At 34.3% G+C, this 17,724-nt stretch overlaps 2 protein-coding genes and 1 pseudogene across 3 annotated transcripts; all 3 read left to right on the top strand.

Moving 5' to 3' along the window:
- The first annotated feature begins 228 nt into the window (after positions 1 to 228).
- On the top strand, positions 229 to 2,618 carry LOC120346910 (uncharacterized). The gene is made up of 3 exons (XM_078117893.1): positions 229 to 536; positions 1,213 to 1,297; positions 1,892 to 2,618. The coding sequence occupies exons 1-3, from the start codon at positions 384 to 386 to the stop codon at positions 2,545 to 2,547; spliced, it is 894 nt and encodes a 297-aa protein (XP_077974019.1). The 5' UTR covers positions 229 to 383; the 3' UTR covers positions 2,548 to 2,618.
- Positions 2,619 to 4,376: 1,758 nt separating this feature from the next.
- Positions 4,377 to 14,160, top strand: LOC120347917 (uncharacterized). The gene is made up of 17 exons (XM_039418028.2): positions 4,377 to 4,809; positions 5,385 to 5,551; positions 5,942 to 6,060; positions 6,490 to 6,758; positions 7,259 to 7,490; positions 7,877 to 8,011; positions 8,416 to 8,571; positions 9,100 to 9,360; positions 9,780 to 10,238; positions 10,317 to 10,380; positions 10,652 to 10,873; positions 11,300 to 11,448; positions 11,690 to 12,576; positions 12,655 to 13,066; positions 13,143 to 13,184; positions 13,301 to 13,478; positions 13,902 to 14,160. Exons 1-17 carry the CDS (start codon positions 4,663 to 4,665, stop codon positions 13,969 to 13,971), a joined length of 3,969 nt encoding a protein of 1,322 aa, XP_039273962.2. The 5' UTR covers positions 4,377 to 4,662; the 3' UTR covers positions 13,972 to 14,160.
- Positions 14,161 to 15,019: 859 nt separating this feature from the next.
- On the top strand, positions 15,020 to 17,431 carry LOC120347514 (ethanolamine-phosphate cytidylyltransferase pseudogene; annotated as a pseudogene). The gene is made up of 2 exons (XR_013478969.1): positions 15,020 to 15,555; positions 16,114 to 17,431. The product of XR_013478969.1 is annotated as an ethanolamine-phosphate cytidylyltransferase pseudogene (transcript).
- Positions 17,432 to 17,724: the final 293 nt, after the last annotated feature.

Raw genomic sequence — 17,724 nt, 5'->3', positions numbered from 1 at the left:
ACATACAATTCTTCATCACTTTGAATTATTGTTAAATTTGGGCAGATTCATGGTATTGTTCTGAAAGCGTTATTCGTGACATGATATGCGGTGCTGGTCAGGGTCTGCTCAACGATACATGGGTACGCTACCGTTCCAGAATGGTACTTACGGTTTCGTAAAACGAAACAGCCTAGAATTGCTTTGTCTAAAAGGGCAAGTAAGTGTCCTCAAATCTATGACGTCAAATTTTTAGTCGGGCTTAGCGATCGGAACATGTAGCACTTGAAGCCGAAAATTTGTGGAATAAAATCCGGCAAGTACAACATCGATTGTTTTTTTACAGTCGATTACAAATGCTACTGGCAACTTTGCCAATTATGTGATCAAAATAGGTACAGATAATGATGGAAAATATGTGTGAGAGACAGAAACTTTGCAAGATACCAGCTTATTCCACATCCACTCAACCAACACAAAATCAAGACGAAAACGATAACACGGAAACGTTATTGCTATCTGGCGGAGGAACTTCGGGGCAACTGATTTTATCTCATGTAAGTATTCGTCGTATTAAAACTTGGATTTATTTGGAAAAAATGGGAAAGATCTATGCACATATTCTTGAATTTTACAACTGGCGTGTATAAGTCTGAATGTCTTAATTAAAGAATGCACTCAGTTTAATGATAAAATGAAATTTGCTCGTCTTTTGTCACAATGCAAAAATTTGTTACGCGATTTCTGTATTGATAAAGCGACACGATTTCTGGTATGAGTCTATTTCAGATCATTTTGCATATTTAATACACTTTGTCAATAACAGTTTATAGGGTCTGCATGTGTTATTTCAGTAAGAGTAGGCTTTGCCGGAGTTTATTCCAAGTATATAATCTTGCAAACGTTTAAAATAAACGATAAATAATTGTCAAATAAAGAAACATTTAATGACATCTCATGATCTATCAATAAAAAATAAATTCCAAAATACGTTACGAACCTTTATTATTTTGTTACGGCAAATGACAGCTACAGTTTTGTTACATTAATTTTGTCGTTTAGGATAAAAACTATAAAATAATACCCATAAAATTTCAGCACGTTTGTGCTACTATAATTTTTTTTTCGAACATTTGTGATCGCATAGGGGAGTATTAAGTTGAAAAACCATGTTAATAAACAATCACCTGTTTATCAAACTAACAACAAATGTTTTTATATTTGCTTTTGTAGAATAATGCCTCATCAGAAAAAGAAACAAATACAACGTTGCCTAACTTATCTGAAAACAACGTTGCCAGAATGAGGTGGTTGGAAGGTATTTACATAGTTTTATTATTTGACATAGTATTTTACACGTTTTTACATTTCGGCATCAATGTAATCACATACAATCTAGGGCTAAAAGATAATTTAATTTGTCTAAAATTGGTTGTATGGCGATATGCATCGAACAATTCTAATATTTGATAAAAAAAAATCCATTGAAGTGTTAAACAAAGTACGACCCATAAAACGGTTAAGTTGTACATGGTTTTTAAATAAGTTTCATGATCATCTGCGTGTTTTCAACCACTTTTTATTCACTTTTGCTTCCTTTTACACCCATTTTTTAACACAAAGTTCCCATTACTACTGACCGCACCATATGGCATGCACTAATTTCGAATTATTGATATTTTATAAGACACAAAGTGTTATTTTAGTTTCAATTTTTTCTTTTTTGTTAATTATACGGGGACCTATATTTCGACCAAAATTTAGCTGAATTTTTTATATTTCACAAGCACATCTTCATATGATATCCGGTAAAAAAAATTTGGACCTTTGGCTGGTTATCATTTTGCTGACATCACAGTAGTCATTTGACCTTCGTTTCTATGTATTTGAACATTGCTCTCTTGTTTTTAAGAGGATGATTCGGACGAAGATATCGACTACAATTATCAAGACAATATCAGTAGTAAACACCACCAAATCCACACTGAAAATATCACTCCAAGATTTGCAAACACTAGAAAAATGTTGCCAAAAATATACGATTCCGCAAAAGTCAGAACAAATATATTCAACGATCCTAGATCATTGTGTAACAAAATAAAGATGTCATGCAATATTAGCGCATTTGGCACAGGCAGAAGATCTTCGTACACAGGGATATCTGGAGACGCAAGTGCAGAGGAATCTCTGATATCCAGTAAACCCAGCATCCAAGGTACCGCTTTACTAAGAAAAAACAGAGGCGAAAAAGCTCAACTGATTGATGCTGATGATTTTATGCATTCAGCAAAAGAAATGCCCATTCAAAGATCTATCGAATTTAAAAAGCCGTGGTCAAAATCAAGAATTTTCGTTGGTCGTCCGCAAAGTGGACAGCCTGTAATGTCGAAACGTTCTATGTCAGAATCATATGGTTCAATGGAAATGACATGCGTCGGTTCAAAAATTAGAACCGATCTGGCTGAACCGCCAAAACTAAACCCTGAAAATAGAGCTCAAAAAGCAGCAAGAAAATTCAGAAACATTCGTGCTAGGAGCGCTTCGCTTGTAGAGAAAACGCTGCAATAGGTGAAGGATATATTGCAATATTATCGAAGACATTGGTGATGGTCAATTAAGTGAATTCCACTTGATAAAAATATTTAATAGAATTAAAGAACGCATTCAACATTAATACCCATGGATTGGAAGACATGGCAGCTTTTCGTCCGTGTTATGAATTCATAGAGAAGGGAGAAAATGTTGGGAATGAGTCTGAAAGATGAATCCATTTACATGCTACAATAAAGCCCCTGGACACGAAAATAAAGACGGTGAGATAAAACACTGACTTTCAACTTGACGCAAGACTGAAAACGAAGCACGCAGATTCAGTCAATGTTTGAATAGTTTAGCGTTACTTTGGGTTACAAACATGTTTGAAAGACCATTCCGAGTCACCATTATATATAGATCAGGCCCATAAGTTGGCGATACTGTGGTCATAATCTATATGAGGCAAACAAACAAAACTATCAACATATTTATTGCTGAATCAAGAAGTGCTTTATGTGGACATTTAAATTGAAGTCTTGTTGAAATTTGCGCCAACAGTCTAGAACTCTGTCTTGTACGTCTGTCTTCATTTGAATGAAACTGCTTTAGTTGAGAGTATTTTATTGTATGATTAATTTTAAAATAGCACGTTCTTGTTTATATTTCGCGGTTTGCTAATAAATATATTTGCTACGCTTGTCAGTTGTCATACGCATTGTTCTCTAAATAAACATATAGATAAATATAGATGAAAGCTGATTTGCGCTACTGTTCATCAGATTAAGTGCATTTAGGCCAGTTACATTTTATAAATGTATATTCTAGATAGCACGGCAATTGTTTATCGAACGTCTGGGGCTTCAGTAATCATTGGCCCAAAACCAACCAAAGAAACTTTGTTCAATCATGTATTAAAAGAGAAACTGGAACTTACGAAGTAGGCTGAGCCTTCCAAGCACTTTTACTCACTAAATCGATATTTTGTTTGTTCAGTCGCATTATGAGATCCTCCGTAAATATATAACGACAGTACGTGCCTTCAAAGATCGTCCGACGTTAGGAATGTAAACAATTTCGATTGGCCAAAGTTTAGGATGCCAAAAATCAAGACTTCTTAGTTTATTTCGTATTTAGCTTTAAATCGTGTATAACAGCTATATTCAACCTTAACAAACCAGATATTGTAAGTGAGATGTACTCAAACAGTGAGCAAAAATTATTTACTGAGAGCTTTTTTTCTTGAAATAAATTGAGTCAACTTTAAGAAAAATGAACTGATAAAAAATCTTGGATTTCGTATTCCCAGTGCCATAGATTTTGAAAGAAATGTCCTATTTTCGGAATGGCAAATCATATTTTGATATCACGGTATATTTCTGTGAGAATGATATTATGGCAAATTGTTGCCAAATACATAGCATAATTCCTCGACTTATATAAGACATATTGAATGTCAAAATAAGTCCAAAATTTAGAGAAAGAATATTCAGAATGGATTAAATATGTCAAGAAAATTATCTATCAATTTATTGTGCGCCTCATTTTCCATAGTAAAGATTTGTGTAACTTGTTTAAGACTGGTGTATGGTAACAAATACAAAGAGTGTTGAATTACTTAGCCTTTTGCCACGGAAAATTACACCACACATATTCGCCCGAGCGATGTTGTCAGCGAGTGCTTGAGCTTTTGTTGCTAGCCCATCGTGGCCTATTGTTAAGGACGATTAAATACACTTAGGGGACAAAAGTGACTGACTCAGAATTATCCTAATATCAAACATGTTTGCAGTAAAAAACACGTGATATATGTGATAAAGTGTGGTTATTACATGAATTATTAAATTTTATGAGCAGTCGTTTTTCGTTACCGTGACGGTACACTTACAAGGTAAAGTGGAAAGTGTCTGTGTGTTTATTGGCTCGTACTTGACGTAAGACAATTTCAAATTGTAAATATTAAATCAACGACTTGAATAAAATCGTAAAGAACCGAGATATATTTGGTAAACCTGTATATAACTTCATATTACCAAGAATGTTTCTTTTCTGCACGAAAGTAAAGTATGAATATATCAGTTGGTTTGCATTCTTACAATAAGATATTATAACTATATTCTGAGTTCAAGCTGAAAATTATTTTGGATTGAAATGCCGTCAGCGCAAGAAGATGCCGAAAAATTAGAATATGCGGCAAGATTGTCCGGATTATTGCTCAATGAAGGTACCGATGTTATGAGATGGTTTCTCATGGATAATCTACCTAGACGAATTGACGAAAAGCCGGACCTCGCTCAGGTAACATATTCGGAGTTGTGTGGAGAAGCGAGCTAATTAGAATAATTCAAAATACAAGATAGGTCTTTGTATAGAAATTTATTCGAAGCAGAATTTTAAAAAAATGTTTCAATATTAAAATCAATATGTTATAATATTTGCGAGGCTGGCGCTCTAGGCGTATGGCAGTCAACAACGCTTTTCATTGTTTGCCGACTATAATATAACGTAGTACACCAAGATAAGGAATGTTTCACGTTTCTAGAACTTTAGAAAATTTCAGTGATGAGTACTGGTTTTAAGTAAATTATGTAATTGTTTTGATTGTCTGTAATTCCGGCACATAAACAAATTAAAATTGAGTGTCATTTTGGACAGCGATCTCGGCGGTGTGTGATCTCAGTTATTTCAGTATTAATCCAAACCGAACGACGACATGGTGAGGACTTGAATTCTGTAAAAAATTCATTATGCGATTGAGATTACGCTAAGCAAGTGAGATAACATACCAAAGCAGTTTTAAGGCGCTAAGATTGCTTACCGAAGTGGCATTAAAAATTGGGTTGCTTTAATAAAATTAATAATTTGCTGGATAGTTACTTGCAGTAAATCAAAAATCTTTCCAATCTTTGCTACAAACTGTTGATGAAAACTTCGACGAACAATATTTTGGACACGAAATGTTTGACCTGCTATACCCTTCTTACGACGTGGAAATTGATGAAGAAAATATGGAAATTTCGCTCATATTTATCCTCATAAGGTAAATTACACTTCAATTACCTTCCCTTGTGACATACAATTAGTGTAATGTTGTCAAGCGTGAGAAATTGAGTCAGATAATGTTTACTATTCGATGAACAAAGTGATGCAAAATATCATAGATTGAATAGAAAAATATGCATACGGGACTCAACCTCTCTTTTTGGCACAGTACGTTACATAATTCATTCACTGATCTTTAAACGTCGATGGTATGGCCTGATAGAGTAAATTTGTTGGCACTGTTGGATAATCATTCCGAGTCTCGTATGTCTAACACAGTAAACATATCAATTCTTTAAACCACAAACCATTGGATTCATATATGCAAGATGGTACACTATTAAGCCGAGAAACCGATTAAGTATTCTATTACCATTTTATAATCTAGATTTCTTTGCAAAATCAAGCATGCTACGTGGAAATGGTGGGATGAGGAGCCCCAAGTCCACCAAACAGCACCACTATTTGACATCATCAGATTATTCAGATTTAAAGTTCGAATGCAAAGTGAGTACTCATAGATCAAATATCAACATTTGGACTTTGAAATATTACATATAATCATCAAATTCACAGTTATATTGAGATGAGGCCAAGATTCGTATTCTCTGAATCTGTCAATTGTATCAGTAACGCAGGGGACACGTAAATATTTGGTTCACCTTTAGTTTATTCTGGGGCCCTTCCAAAGCCATATTTTATTGAAGTTTATAGCGCACGAGCAGCATATATGCCATAGGATAAATGAAAGAACCAATATCAGTAGTGATGTAAAGCCAAGCAAATAGCAATGTCTTCAAACTTATTCCAAAAAAACACCGTTGTTGTCGGTTCGCTCCGCGGCTGTCTCTTTTCGGTTTCCTCATGTATCAGAAATACCGAGTTCAATTACAAATAGACGAAGTAAAATTTCGTCTGTATAACATTTGTGTTCAGACATAGTCCACAAATACGAAATAAACAAGGAATCCTTTGATGCTTCCTTGGCCTACGCCACGAAGATCATAGAAAGGCTGCGCGGATTCAAAATGTCTGCCAGGAGATGGAAACAAGACGTTATTACCTACGAAGAAAATGAATCTGTTACCAAAAAACGAAAAACGTTAGACCTCGTTGCAGTTATGAGGTGGCAAACCCTACCAATGGAACAACGAAACGCAACATATTTGGTTATGAAGAGAAATTTTAATGATAAAATATCTAAAGTGAGTATAATAAAAGTTTTTCAAGTCGAATTGGATGTATTTTTTAGCATGGATCATGAATGACAATTGTCACATTGTCATTGGTTTGCTTGGCTTGTAAATGAATTGTTCAAAGTAGAGCAAGTAGCGGTAGCCACGACTTTTGAACTATCTTGTGAATCTTTTCTTTCTAATCCTTTATTAATTTTGTGGCTATTTAGTTGTTTTGAATCAGGAATGGCTGCTACAAAATATTAATTTAAACAGTGAACGTAAAGGCAAAGGAGGTGATCTCTGGATTCAAGCGATACAGACGCTTTCAAAAATTACAGCCAGAAACTACGTTTAAATACCGATTAACACAAAAGTTGAAGTAGCGAAAGACTTTTGTTGTAATGTTTTGCCTTTGGTACATTGACAATAACAATTTCAAAAGAATCAAAACTGGATTTCCGGTTGATTTTTTTTTTCAAATTAACAAATTAACATCCCTCAAAAATGATATTACTTACATATCTCAGTTTCAAGACACTGGAGATGCATGGAAGGATTTCATTTCATGTTTTGGTCAAATGAAAAACTTGGATGTAAGTAGAATAAACGACATAGAGCAGTGTGGTGAGGATAAAAGAGTACTCACGCACAAAGCAAATGATGTTAGCCACCGTGATTATCTAAAGATTTCCGAATCTCCAGCAAAGATTCTTCATTGGCATTTGGTTCATGATAAACAATGGAAAGAAATGATAAATGGTAAGAATAATTGGCAAAACCTTAGGCAAATGAATGGTTCAAAAAATCGAACATAATGGGAGTATGTGTTTAACAATGTAATTAGGGGTTCAATAAAGCGACCATATCGCTTTGTTTCCTAGGATCTAGTGATGTACAACCAGCAATAGGCGCGCAATATATATGATAAAATCGTATTCATTCAAAATAGTTCTCGCGTAAATGAATGCCCCCAACCCCCCTACAACAATTGCTTATGGAATGATCCCACGATGCCAATTATCAAAATGGAAAACAATTTACTTTCTTTTGATTTAGAACCTTACTAATATTTCATAATATTATTACACCAGGCATGAACAACTCTTACTATCTTTCTACTAACACAATGAAATATACAATTTCAGGTGATCACAGTCATCAGATTGACGGAATTTCGTTGTCAGGCATAAACGAAACTGATAAAAACAAGAATAAAACAAAATTAACAACGACAGAGAAAAGCATTTATTCGTCTATTGATGACAGAATTTACATTCCAGGTTTTTTCTCTCACATATCGTGATTTTGCTGATAAAAACTAGCTTGATATCATAACATTACCTTGTCTGAATCTTTGTCATTATGATAAATATTATTTTGTTTACGGTAATTTATTATAGATGACCGTGCTGTTTTACTTCTGCTGACAAGATATTTAGATATATTTGAACGGCATTATTTTTATGCCTATTCTACTGATTTACAGAAAATAATACTGAATGTATATATCATTTCATGTTACCCGCCAATACACAAAGAATATAGTTTGTGATATGAAAAAACTTTTTGGCTGTAAGTATATCACAGTTGATTTGAAAGATATTTATATTGAGCAGAATTATAACCCTTAAAGATATTTTTAGGTATTCCTATATTTTAAAATAATTTGAATTTTGTTTTCGAGACTTAAAACCAGAATCTACTTTTACAACCTCACTGAGGGAGGGCTGGAAGAGAAAGGTCATAAACAGTTTCAAATACATTCTATCATTTCCTTGGAAAGAACGCTGTAAAAGAAAAATGGACAATGTTCGAATTCGAGTTCGTCTTGGTGATTCGAGTAAATCCCAAATTTATTCGTTTTTTTTGCAACAAAGTTATCGTATATCAATAAAGTAGTTAATTTGAACGCATAAAGTAAACATAATAATGTCCATTCTAATAAAAACTAATTTTAGTTTTTAACATTTTTTAATATCAAAAAGAGTGATTTTCGAGCGTGAATCAGAAATCAGAATTTAGCTGTTCTGCTAATAAATATTTAGCAATTTTATAAATATGCTAATATGTGCTCATGAGCTTTAAAGTTTGCTAGATTTCAATTTCAAAACAAACATATTTCATGTTGGGTAGGTTCAACTAGTCGCATGTTAAAGACGTTTCGTTAGTTTACATCGGTCACCGACCAATCGACAGAGTCTTTTAATTCGCGATGCAGTCGTCCAACATTAAATCATGCTTAATATGAACTTTCAAATATTTGTTTATGAAATACTTAAGTTTATCATGTTTAAAAAAATATGAAAATAACTCACAATTTTTTTCATTTTGTGGAAATGCTAGTAAGAATTCTTCTAATAAATTACAGGAAAGCATGAAACATTAAACAATTGGACGAACATGTTCCCAAACAGTAATAAAGATCCAGTTCGCATTTTGCTGCGCGGAATTCGTTCTTATGGAAAATCGACCACTCTGCACAAAATAGCTTATGAGTGTGCAACAAGAAACAGTCCAAGGCTTCAAAACTATGACTTGATATTTTACATCGATTTAACAAAAATACAACTTGAAAAACCGTATACAAGAATATCGGATTGCATTAAGGTGTTATGTTTGGATGATGAAGGTAGGATTGGCGCAATATTTGAATAAAGCAGGAGGATAAATGTAAACTCTAATGTTAAAACCCTTACAAAATTCAATTGAAATCTGAAATTGTATTCCCTGAATTATGAATATATATATATATATATATATATCAAAGGCTAATGTTCTAACATGAGCTTATCCTATTCTATGCTTAATGTGAAAGTTTCATTCCTTCAGACATATGTATCATATTTATATATACGAAAATATTTTGCGAAATATTAAGATTCGTTATAACAGCAAATTTTATGTTTAATTTTGTATAACCCAAATTTTTATTTTATATAGGTACACACTTGATAAATTAAAATGTAAACGATAATTTACCCCCAATTTTTTTAATAAGATGTTTTTATAATTTAGAGACAGTTTTTAATTTTTTCAATATTATCACAGGGTCCGAACTGCACGTGGACGACATTGAAAACCTTTTCAATACACGTAACGGGCGAGGCGTATTGTTTCTCATGGACAATGCCGACTGTTTAAAAATGTGTGACGAAACATCAGAAATAATTGACGTCATAAAAGGAAATCAATGGTCGGAATGTGGTATTGTTCTCACAGCGACAGATTATGCTTACAAGAGTGATGACACTTTTCCAGGATGCATCTCGGAGTCACGAGTGTCGTGGCAAATATTTCACGTCGTTGGTTTTACTAGCAATGACGTAGTTGAAGAATCTGGTAGATTGTTCAAAAGCAGAAAAACAAACACGGGAGCTATCTCTGCAGCTAGACATGTTACTAATTTAATAAGAATCAACCAACGAGATATTTATGATGGAGAAGGATCGAGTCCATTGTTGGTTTCCATTTTGTTAGAAGGTTGGATGTCTTTATCAGAATATTTGGGTGAGAGTTGTTTTTATTTTATTTTGAAAATATGCATAAAAACAATACTCAATAATTAATATCAAAAATACGTTATAGGTGAAAGACAAACAATATGGATGCCAGAGACAACTTCAAAAATAATGGAGAATTTGTTTTCAAGGTAAAATATGTAAGAATGTTCAATAGGTGGGTGCAAATTAGGCATACGCATTTACCCACTTAGTAAAAGGTTGTAATACCGTTTCAATAAAGAAGTGATTTGTGAAAGTGTGTAAGGTACAATTCCATCGATTAACCACAATAACATTAAAATTCGTAAACACTTTTAGATACATATAATTATTAATAAAAGTATTCAACAATTTTACTTTAAATCTATAATTGTTATATCAGAATACAAATTAAATCACTTTTGTGCTATTCGTTTGCAGATATTTCTCCTCTTATCGAACAGACCAACTGACTGAATTCGAAACCGAAGTTCGAGAGGAAACGTTATTAAACGAGACCTCCTTTTTCACATTACATTATCCCCAGGATCAACAAGTAAATTCGCTTCTGAGATCTGGAATTTTATTAGTGGCAGAAGAAAATGAAAATAAATCAACAGTATTTTTTTCTCACAAATTACTCCAAGATTACTTTTCAGCAAGGTACGCACGATCATTCTTCCAGATTTTTTTTTTGTTGCTGTGAATTTTTCGCTGTTGTGAAAATCAAATTAATAAGCAGATGTATTGGGCACGAAGGGAACATTGGATTTTCTTTAAATTTTATTCTGCCTCCGGGGCCCGTTATGTCAGCCAAATTGTTGCTGTTTTTTTTTTCAGTTTGTTGGAACAATACATTGAACAATTTGTTCAATCAGGTGATCATATTCAAGATGCAATTTTTATTTTAATCACAATTGATTGAACAAAGTTTATGGGGGAGATTTTGTGTAGGGAAGAACAACAGATCTTACCAGGAACTTTTGAAAATATCAAGTGTGATATCTAACGATAACGGCACTTTCGATTTGGGGAATCGTATTGCATTCCCATAATTTACTATTTGTTCACTGTTTATTAAAATTTTAGGGTATTTTGTGATTCGCTTCCAATTTCTGAGATAACGAAATATGCCAATAAAATTTCGGATGTAATTCGATTACGCAATTTTCTGCTATTCTGTTGCGAAATACTATCCGAGGCTGCGGAAAGTATACTTGATACTTTGTGTGAATTAGGTGAGAAATTACTTATTTGCATTCATACCTTTCTTTCATGCATAAATCAATATAATCAGTGCTATGGATTGTACACAATTTCGAAGCTGAATATCAATCAATTATATTATCATAAATAGGCAATGACAAAAGCTGGCTATAAAAATACATGTTGTCTGAATTTACAAAATAGCATCAAGGTATTCCAATTGATATAATTTTGAATTCGTTACGCTAATATTTGGATTTTATTTTCATTCAGCTGCTTCAACTGAAAAACGAATCGACCAGGACACTTTTATACTAAATCTGTGTATGCAATGCGTATATGTATCTTCAATTTCGTACCAGAGCAGTGGCTATCGGAGTTTAACTTCGTCATTCGAGAATCAAAATGATATAGAAAATAACAATGAAGTGAATACCTATTTCAAAGAAGATTACGAAAATTCAGATTTAATTACTGCTAGTTTAAAGATTCTGGACCCTCATAAACTGACATCAAGAACTAAGCAATCAATACTGAAGTTCACAAGTACATGTAGACCTCCTCTAACGCGATCCGGCACTGTATTTCCACTTTTAACTGGTGTTACAAATATTCGAACAACAGCGTTCATCAAGCGTTTGCACATTTCGGGCATCAAAACTAATCAAGTGATCTTCGTATCTGCGGTCATTCGCAACTTGCCATTTTTATATGACATCACTTTGACGGGCATCGAAGCAATCACCGAAAACGATTTCAGGACTATTTGCTCTGGTCTGCAATCTATATCTCAAAACATGCTATCACCTCTTCATTCACTAACCTTTATTTTCAAATGTGCAACTCATTTTGATCGCATTCAGGTGCCAACATATGAAGCACTTCGGCCAGTTCTTGAAAACTTTCAATTTTTGGAATCGTTCAACATTGAGCCACTCTCATATCAACATTTTTTATCTTTTTATCCCAATACCAAATGTCTAATTCCAATCAAAAATATCAACTTGTGTGGATCAAACATAACGGAAAATCGATGCCATTTCTTCTCTCAGCACCTTGCACGATCACCGTTCTTAGACAGCCTGAATCTTTCTCATAATCCTCTTTATGGAGGATTGAAATACTTTCAGGAACCCTTCAACGAATTTCGATGCCTGCAGGTAAGTTCTACAAGTGTTACTATGCACTACCATTCATATTGAGAAATAAATAGCAGCAATTTTGAATACTTTGTTCAGGAGCTTCAACTCGGACAATGCTGCCTCTCTCCAACTAGTCTCGCGGCTCTCACCGTCTGCGTGAAGTCATCTCGTCTGGAACGAACTCTGACCTCATTAAATCTACGAGCTAATCATATTGATCACCAAGTGTCTCTGTTGTCTTTTGCGGAATCATTAGGTCATCTAAAGGCGTTGCAGAAACTTGATTTGAGTCAAAATTTTCTTCGTAATCGAGTTGTGTGTGTATTTTCCTCACATTTACGTAACTTGCGTAGGTTGCGAGATCTACGGCTTGACTACGTCGAAATGGGAGAGGCTGGATTCTCCGCTTTACGATGTAATATCTCATATTTATTACAACTGGAAGTCCTGAGCGTTGGGGAAAATTTATTGGGCTGCGATGCGTTGAACTACATTGCCGATTTGCAAGGTATTAATTGCTATGTAAAAATATTGAAGTAAATAGTATGGCTTTTTTGTTGAAATTCACTTTTTTCAAACTCTAGGTACCAATGTCAGAGAAACCTTGATTGAACTCAACCTTTCCGGTGAGTAGAAATAATGTGAAAAAAGCAGGGTGATAAAACATAGATTTTAAATGGTATTTAAAAATGGTATATTCATAAACACATTCAATATAAGTCTCTATGCCATCTGCATAAAGGTATAAGTTGCGAAGTTTCATCAACGTTAACTGGTAAAGAAATAAGAAAAGTTGTTGAGTCATTGAAGCAATTTCAAAAGTTGAAAGTACTTGATCTGAGAAATACAGAAATCAAATATTCGGATGCCATAACAATTTTAAGAGCAGCTGAAGATCACAAGACCCTAAATGAAGTCAGGTAATCACAGACTTCCTTATAAGACATATTAAGCATTTTCAAAATACACCATGAAAGTGACTCGTAAATAAATAACTGTACATCTCCATCAACTACTTGGCAACATTTCTCAGTAATGTACGACAATGGGATGGTATCAAAATAGCTCAATTTTAAAGTAATATAAAAATTTATTCAGTTCTCTGTTTGACTATATATACCAGTTACTAAATAATCCAGTGCATATTCAAAATTACGAATTGGTATGGTAACACTAGTCAATATATTTCAAAGAATAGACCAGAAAAAGTAACCATTATTTTCTGCACAGAATTAAGTTTCTACAAAAAAACGGGTTTATATAAATTGGATGAATGAGAACTATTACCATTTCTACTTTGCAATATATAAACAATATATTTCCATTATTCGATTATTCTACAGATTGAGCGACAAACTCACACTTCTGAATGATGTTGAACGCAAAACATGGAGTTGTTTAAAAATTGTTTGAGAACGATTTCTTTCTTAATCCTTCATTTATAATTAAAATTGTTTTTATTATTCTTATTTTTTATTAATTACTTGTATAACATTTCTTGCATTAATTAAATAGTTTTTCTAGGAAAGCATGCGCTGATTGCATTAACTTTACTGCCATCTAAGACATATTTTGTCCCAGTGAAGTTCCTTGCACTTATGGTGCGATAAAACTGATTTTTTTAGATTTATACACTAAACTGAAAAAAATTGGATTTATATATTATTAAAAAAAAAGAATCGATATTGTATAATTGTGCAATATTGTATATTATTGTTAAAATCAACAATGGCCGATGAGACATATTAGTGGCAGGCCAAGACAGGCAGATCAGCACTGAAACTATTTCACTGGAAATTTGATTGATGCTTACCTAAATTGAAGTAACCTCTGAATCAAGATGTCCCATTAACTGATATTAATTAGTATATTCTATGTCTGATTTGAATCCGACGCGAAATAGCTCAAAAAATGTATATTATGTAATAGTTACATGATTAAAGAGCGAGATTGTGCTATGAGATAGCCATGTCAAAACAACTACATGTTGGAATTGACGTTGAATAAAAAAAGCATTTGATATTTCTATCTATAGTCTCACAATCATATATTAGTGGTCGAAAGAAAGATAAGTAAAAATGAAGTGAATTACTGAAAATATATTACACGTCTGTATCGTATGATATACACAAAACGAATAGTGCAGAAGTTTTCAAAAGCCGAATGGACACAAATATTCATTCAACATTCTTCAACAGAATTTGCTGCAGAACATATCAAATTGTGTTCACAATATGATGAGACCGATATGATAAATTGTTTATTTTTGTTTCCTGTTTAATTCAATCATTTCCGTTTATCGTGCTGTTTTAGTGAAGTACGTGTAGCTTTCTGCAGCGCTTTAATTTCCTTGTTGCCCTGTAGCAGGTGAAAGATAGATTAAGCAAATATTGTGAAAAAAAGAGGCCCAACAGTAGTCAAAGAGTATAAGTTACATAGCGTTCAGCTAAACACTGAGTTTGTAGTAAAGATGTGCAAACAAGCATTGCAGAAGTGTTTCAATATATATACCATATTATTCTTTTATGGTTGTCGTAAACAAAGTGTACCTATAGATGTTAAATTATTGTTTTTGTTCTTATTAGCTGTAGAACTGTTGTTGTTAATGAGAATCTATTTTCTCCGTGAATAATGGGACAATCGATTTTAAACTTCCGTCACTGGGCGCTACTTTTATTTTATCAAATTTTTCCTGGGTCCTGAAAAATTAGTGATTTTGATTTATTATAGCTGTTATTGTCCATGCCATGTTTTTGGCGAATTGACCAACCGACGTCGTCCATAGAGCCACCAGATGGATGAGGTGTTTTTCACCTGAACTGGATTAGTAGAAGCACAGAGTGCTCCTGTTATTGAAAACAATTCGAAGAACTTTTGAAGATGACCTAGCCATACACGTGATAACAACGGTGAAGTGTTGGACGATGCGCACTAGCACTGTCCGCCGATCTTTAAAACAAACTATGTGCTCGAGTAGGTTCCACATCATAGTTCAAGGTAATTTTCATAGCTAGTATCTAGCTCTTAGCATTATGCGCCCACATTTAAGAAGACATCATTATGAGTGAAAAGTCATATGATGAACAGATACGTATGAAACTAAAAATATTCAGTGGGTGTCCAGCTAAATTTAAACTTTGCTGTAATGACTTAGCTTATAACGCCTGCGCACATATTTTTATATTTGAGCAAATACCTAGCACCGCGTTGCCAACTCTTCAGAGCATTCATGGAGTATACATTTCGTCAAAGCAGCTAGTAATGTTTTCCCATTTTTAACGTGTGCCAAAAAGCAATACCTACCGATAAAGGTTTTGCTAAGTCAGCCTTTTATACTAACAGTCGTTCAGAGTCGCTTGCACGTTTTTTAAAGTAAAACGGGTCACCCCTGCTTGAACTTCTCTAAATTACTTGCAGTAACTAATGTTTCCAATGGTCTTGGAAAATATGAGTATTTATTACCGAACAGAGAATATTTAGAAGACTTCTTTATTCCAATAGTACGAAAAAGGGCTAGCCTACAATTTATCGTAAATTTTTCATTTTTTGTTGCAGAAATTTATTTCAAAAGAGATATCAATAAAGCGTAGATGCATGGATACAAAGAAAATCATTAAGAAAGCTCGTGTTTGGGTGGACGGATGCTTTGATATGGTTCATTTTGGTCATGCAAACGTATTTCGCCAGGCAAAGATGCTTGGAGACTACATCGTGGTTGGCGTCCACAGCGATGAGGAAATTACAAAGGCTAAAGGTCCACCTGTTTTCAACGAAAACGAGAGATACAAAATGGTTCGTTCTATCAAATGGGTTGATGAAGTAGTTGAAGATTCTCCCTACCTCCCCACGGCTGAATTACTCGACAAGTACAAGTGCGATTTTGCGATTCATGGAGAAGATATTAGCCTAACTCATGATGGTCATGATGCGTACCAGAACTTGAAAGATGGCGGTCGATATAAAGAAGTTTGTCGAACGCAAGGTATCTCTACGACAAACATTATAGAGCGTATGCTGAAAATTGGAAATCCGGACAAAGGTCGCCCCAATACAAAAGAGGGTAACAATAATTTCAGCAACTTACAGCAAACCACCAGTACCGACACCGCACCACATTTCTTGACAGTAAAAGAGATTGCCGAATTCACGACTTTCCGGGAAATAAAGACATCCGATAAGGTGGTATATGTAGCAGGGGCGTTCGATTGTTTTCATATAGGCCACTTATCGTTACTGGAAAAAGCTGCAACTATTGGCAGCTATATTATAGTAGGCCTCCACTCGGACTCAGACGTTTGTAGATACATGGGACATAAGTACCCCGTGATGAATTTGAACGAACGTATGCTGGGCGCTTCAGCGTGCCGGTACGTCGACGACGTTGTTGTTGGCGCGCCGTACGTTATTTCGAAAGAGCTTCTGTCATATTTCAAAATCGATGTCGTTCTCCACGACAACAATATACCCATTCCGACCAAGAAATTATCAATAGATCCTTATGAGGAGCCGAAACGACAGGGTATATTTCAGTTAGTGGATACTGAACAATCGCTTACTACGCCAGAATTGGTGGCGAGAGTAACTGAACAATGGGAAATGTATCGAGGTCGAAATTCAAAAAAGCAATTGAGAGAAATTAGAATTCATGGAAATGGAAAAAAAAATTCTGGACACATTACTGGCTAAAAGGCTCCTTAAACAAGTTTACACGCAATTGATACCTTCAAATAATGTATTCAATGTAAGAAAATTGTATTTACATCTGTTTCAATGTGCTATCTATTTGATAACGAAGTATTATTTAACTGGTTTTAAAAATATATTACTTACGTATTTATATCTGAACGACAATTTGGAATAAACCTATTATTGGATAGAATATCTCGATTGAACCTGTGTGAGAGAAAAGCCGATACGACGGCTTAACCCATACATGACGAATCACGGTCTCTTGTCCGGTTACAAGTCCATGTCAGGTATGGGAATAGTTAGTCAGTTATTTGTTTCAGATGCATGGATTTGATGATGGAGAAGTCGTCCCTGACCAGTGGTCATTCGAACACCCACCCCTACGGTGACAAGGAGTCCAGCAATCCTCCCACACATAATCATCCTCCATACGATTCGAACTTGCAAACCAGCGCAGGGAAATCATATGTGCGATGA

The sequence above is a fragment of the Styela clava genome, chromosome 11 (genome assembly GCF_964204865.1).
Source record: "Styela clava chromosome 11, kaStyClav1.hap1.2, whole genome shotgun sequence".
NCBI lineage: Eukaryota > Metazoa > Chordata > Ascidiacea > Stolidobranchia > Styelidae > Styela > Styela clava.
Note: the sequence above shows the minus strand (reverse complement) of the source record. Positions and strands in the feature narration are given on the sequence as shown.

Coding starts and splice junctions, on each gene's coding strand:
- LOC120346910 (XM_078117893.1), top strand. CDS start 384: ATGATGGAAAATATGTGTGAGAGACAGAAACTTTGCAAGATACCAGCT. Junction 537..1,212: donor GGCAACTGATTTTATCTCAT/GTAAGTATTCGT, acceptor TTGCTTTTGTAG/AATAATGCCTCATCAGAAAA. Junction 1,298..1,891: donor CAGAATGAGGTGGTTGGAAG/GTATTTACATAG, acceptor CTTGTTTTTAAG/AGGATGATTCGGACGAAGAT.
- LOC120347917 (XM_039418028.2), top strand. CDS start 4,663: ATGCCGTCAGCGCAAGAAGATGCCGAAAAATTAGAATATGCGGCAAGA. Junction 6,061..6,489: donor ATTTAAAGTTCGAATGCAAA/GTGAGTACTCAT, acceptor ATTTGTGTTCAG/ACATAGTCCACAAATACGAA. Junction 10,239..10,316: donor GTCTTTATCAGAATATTTGG/GTGAGAGTTGTT, acceptor AATACGTTATAG/GTGAAAGACAAACAATATGG.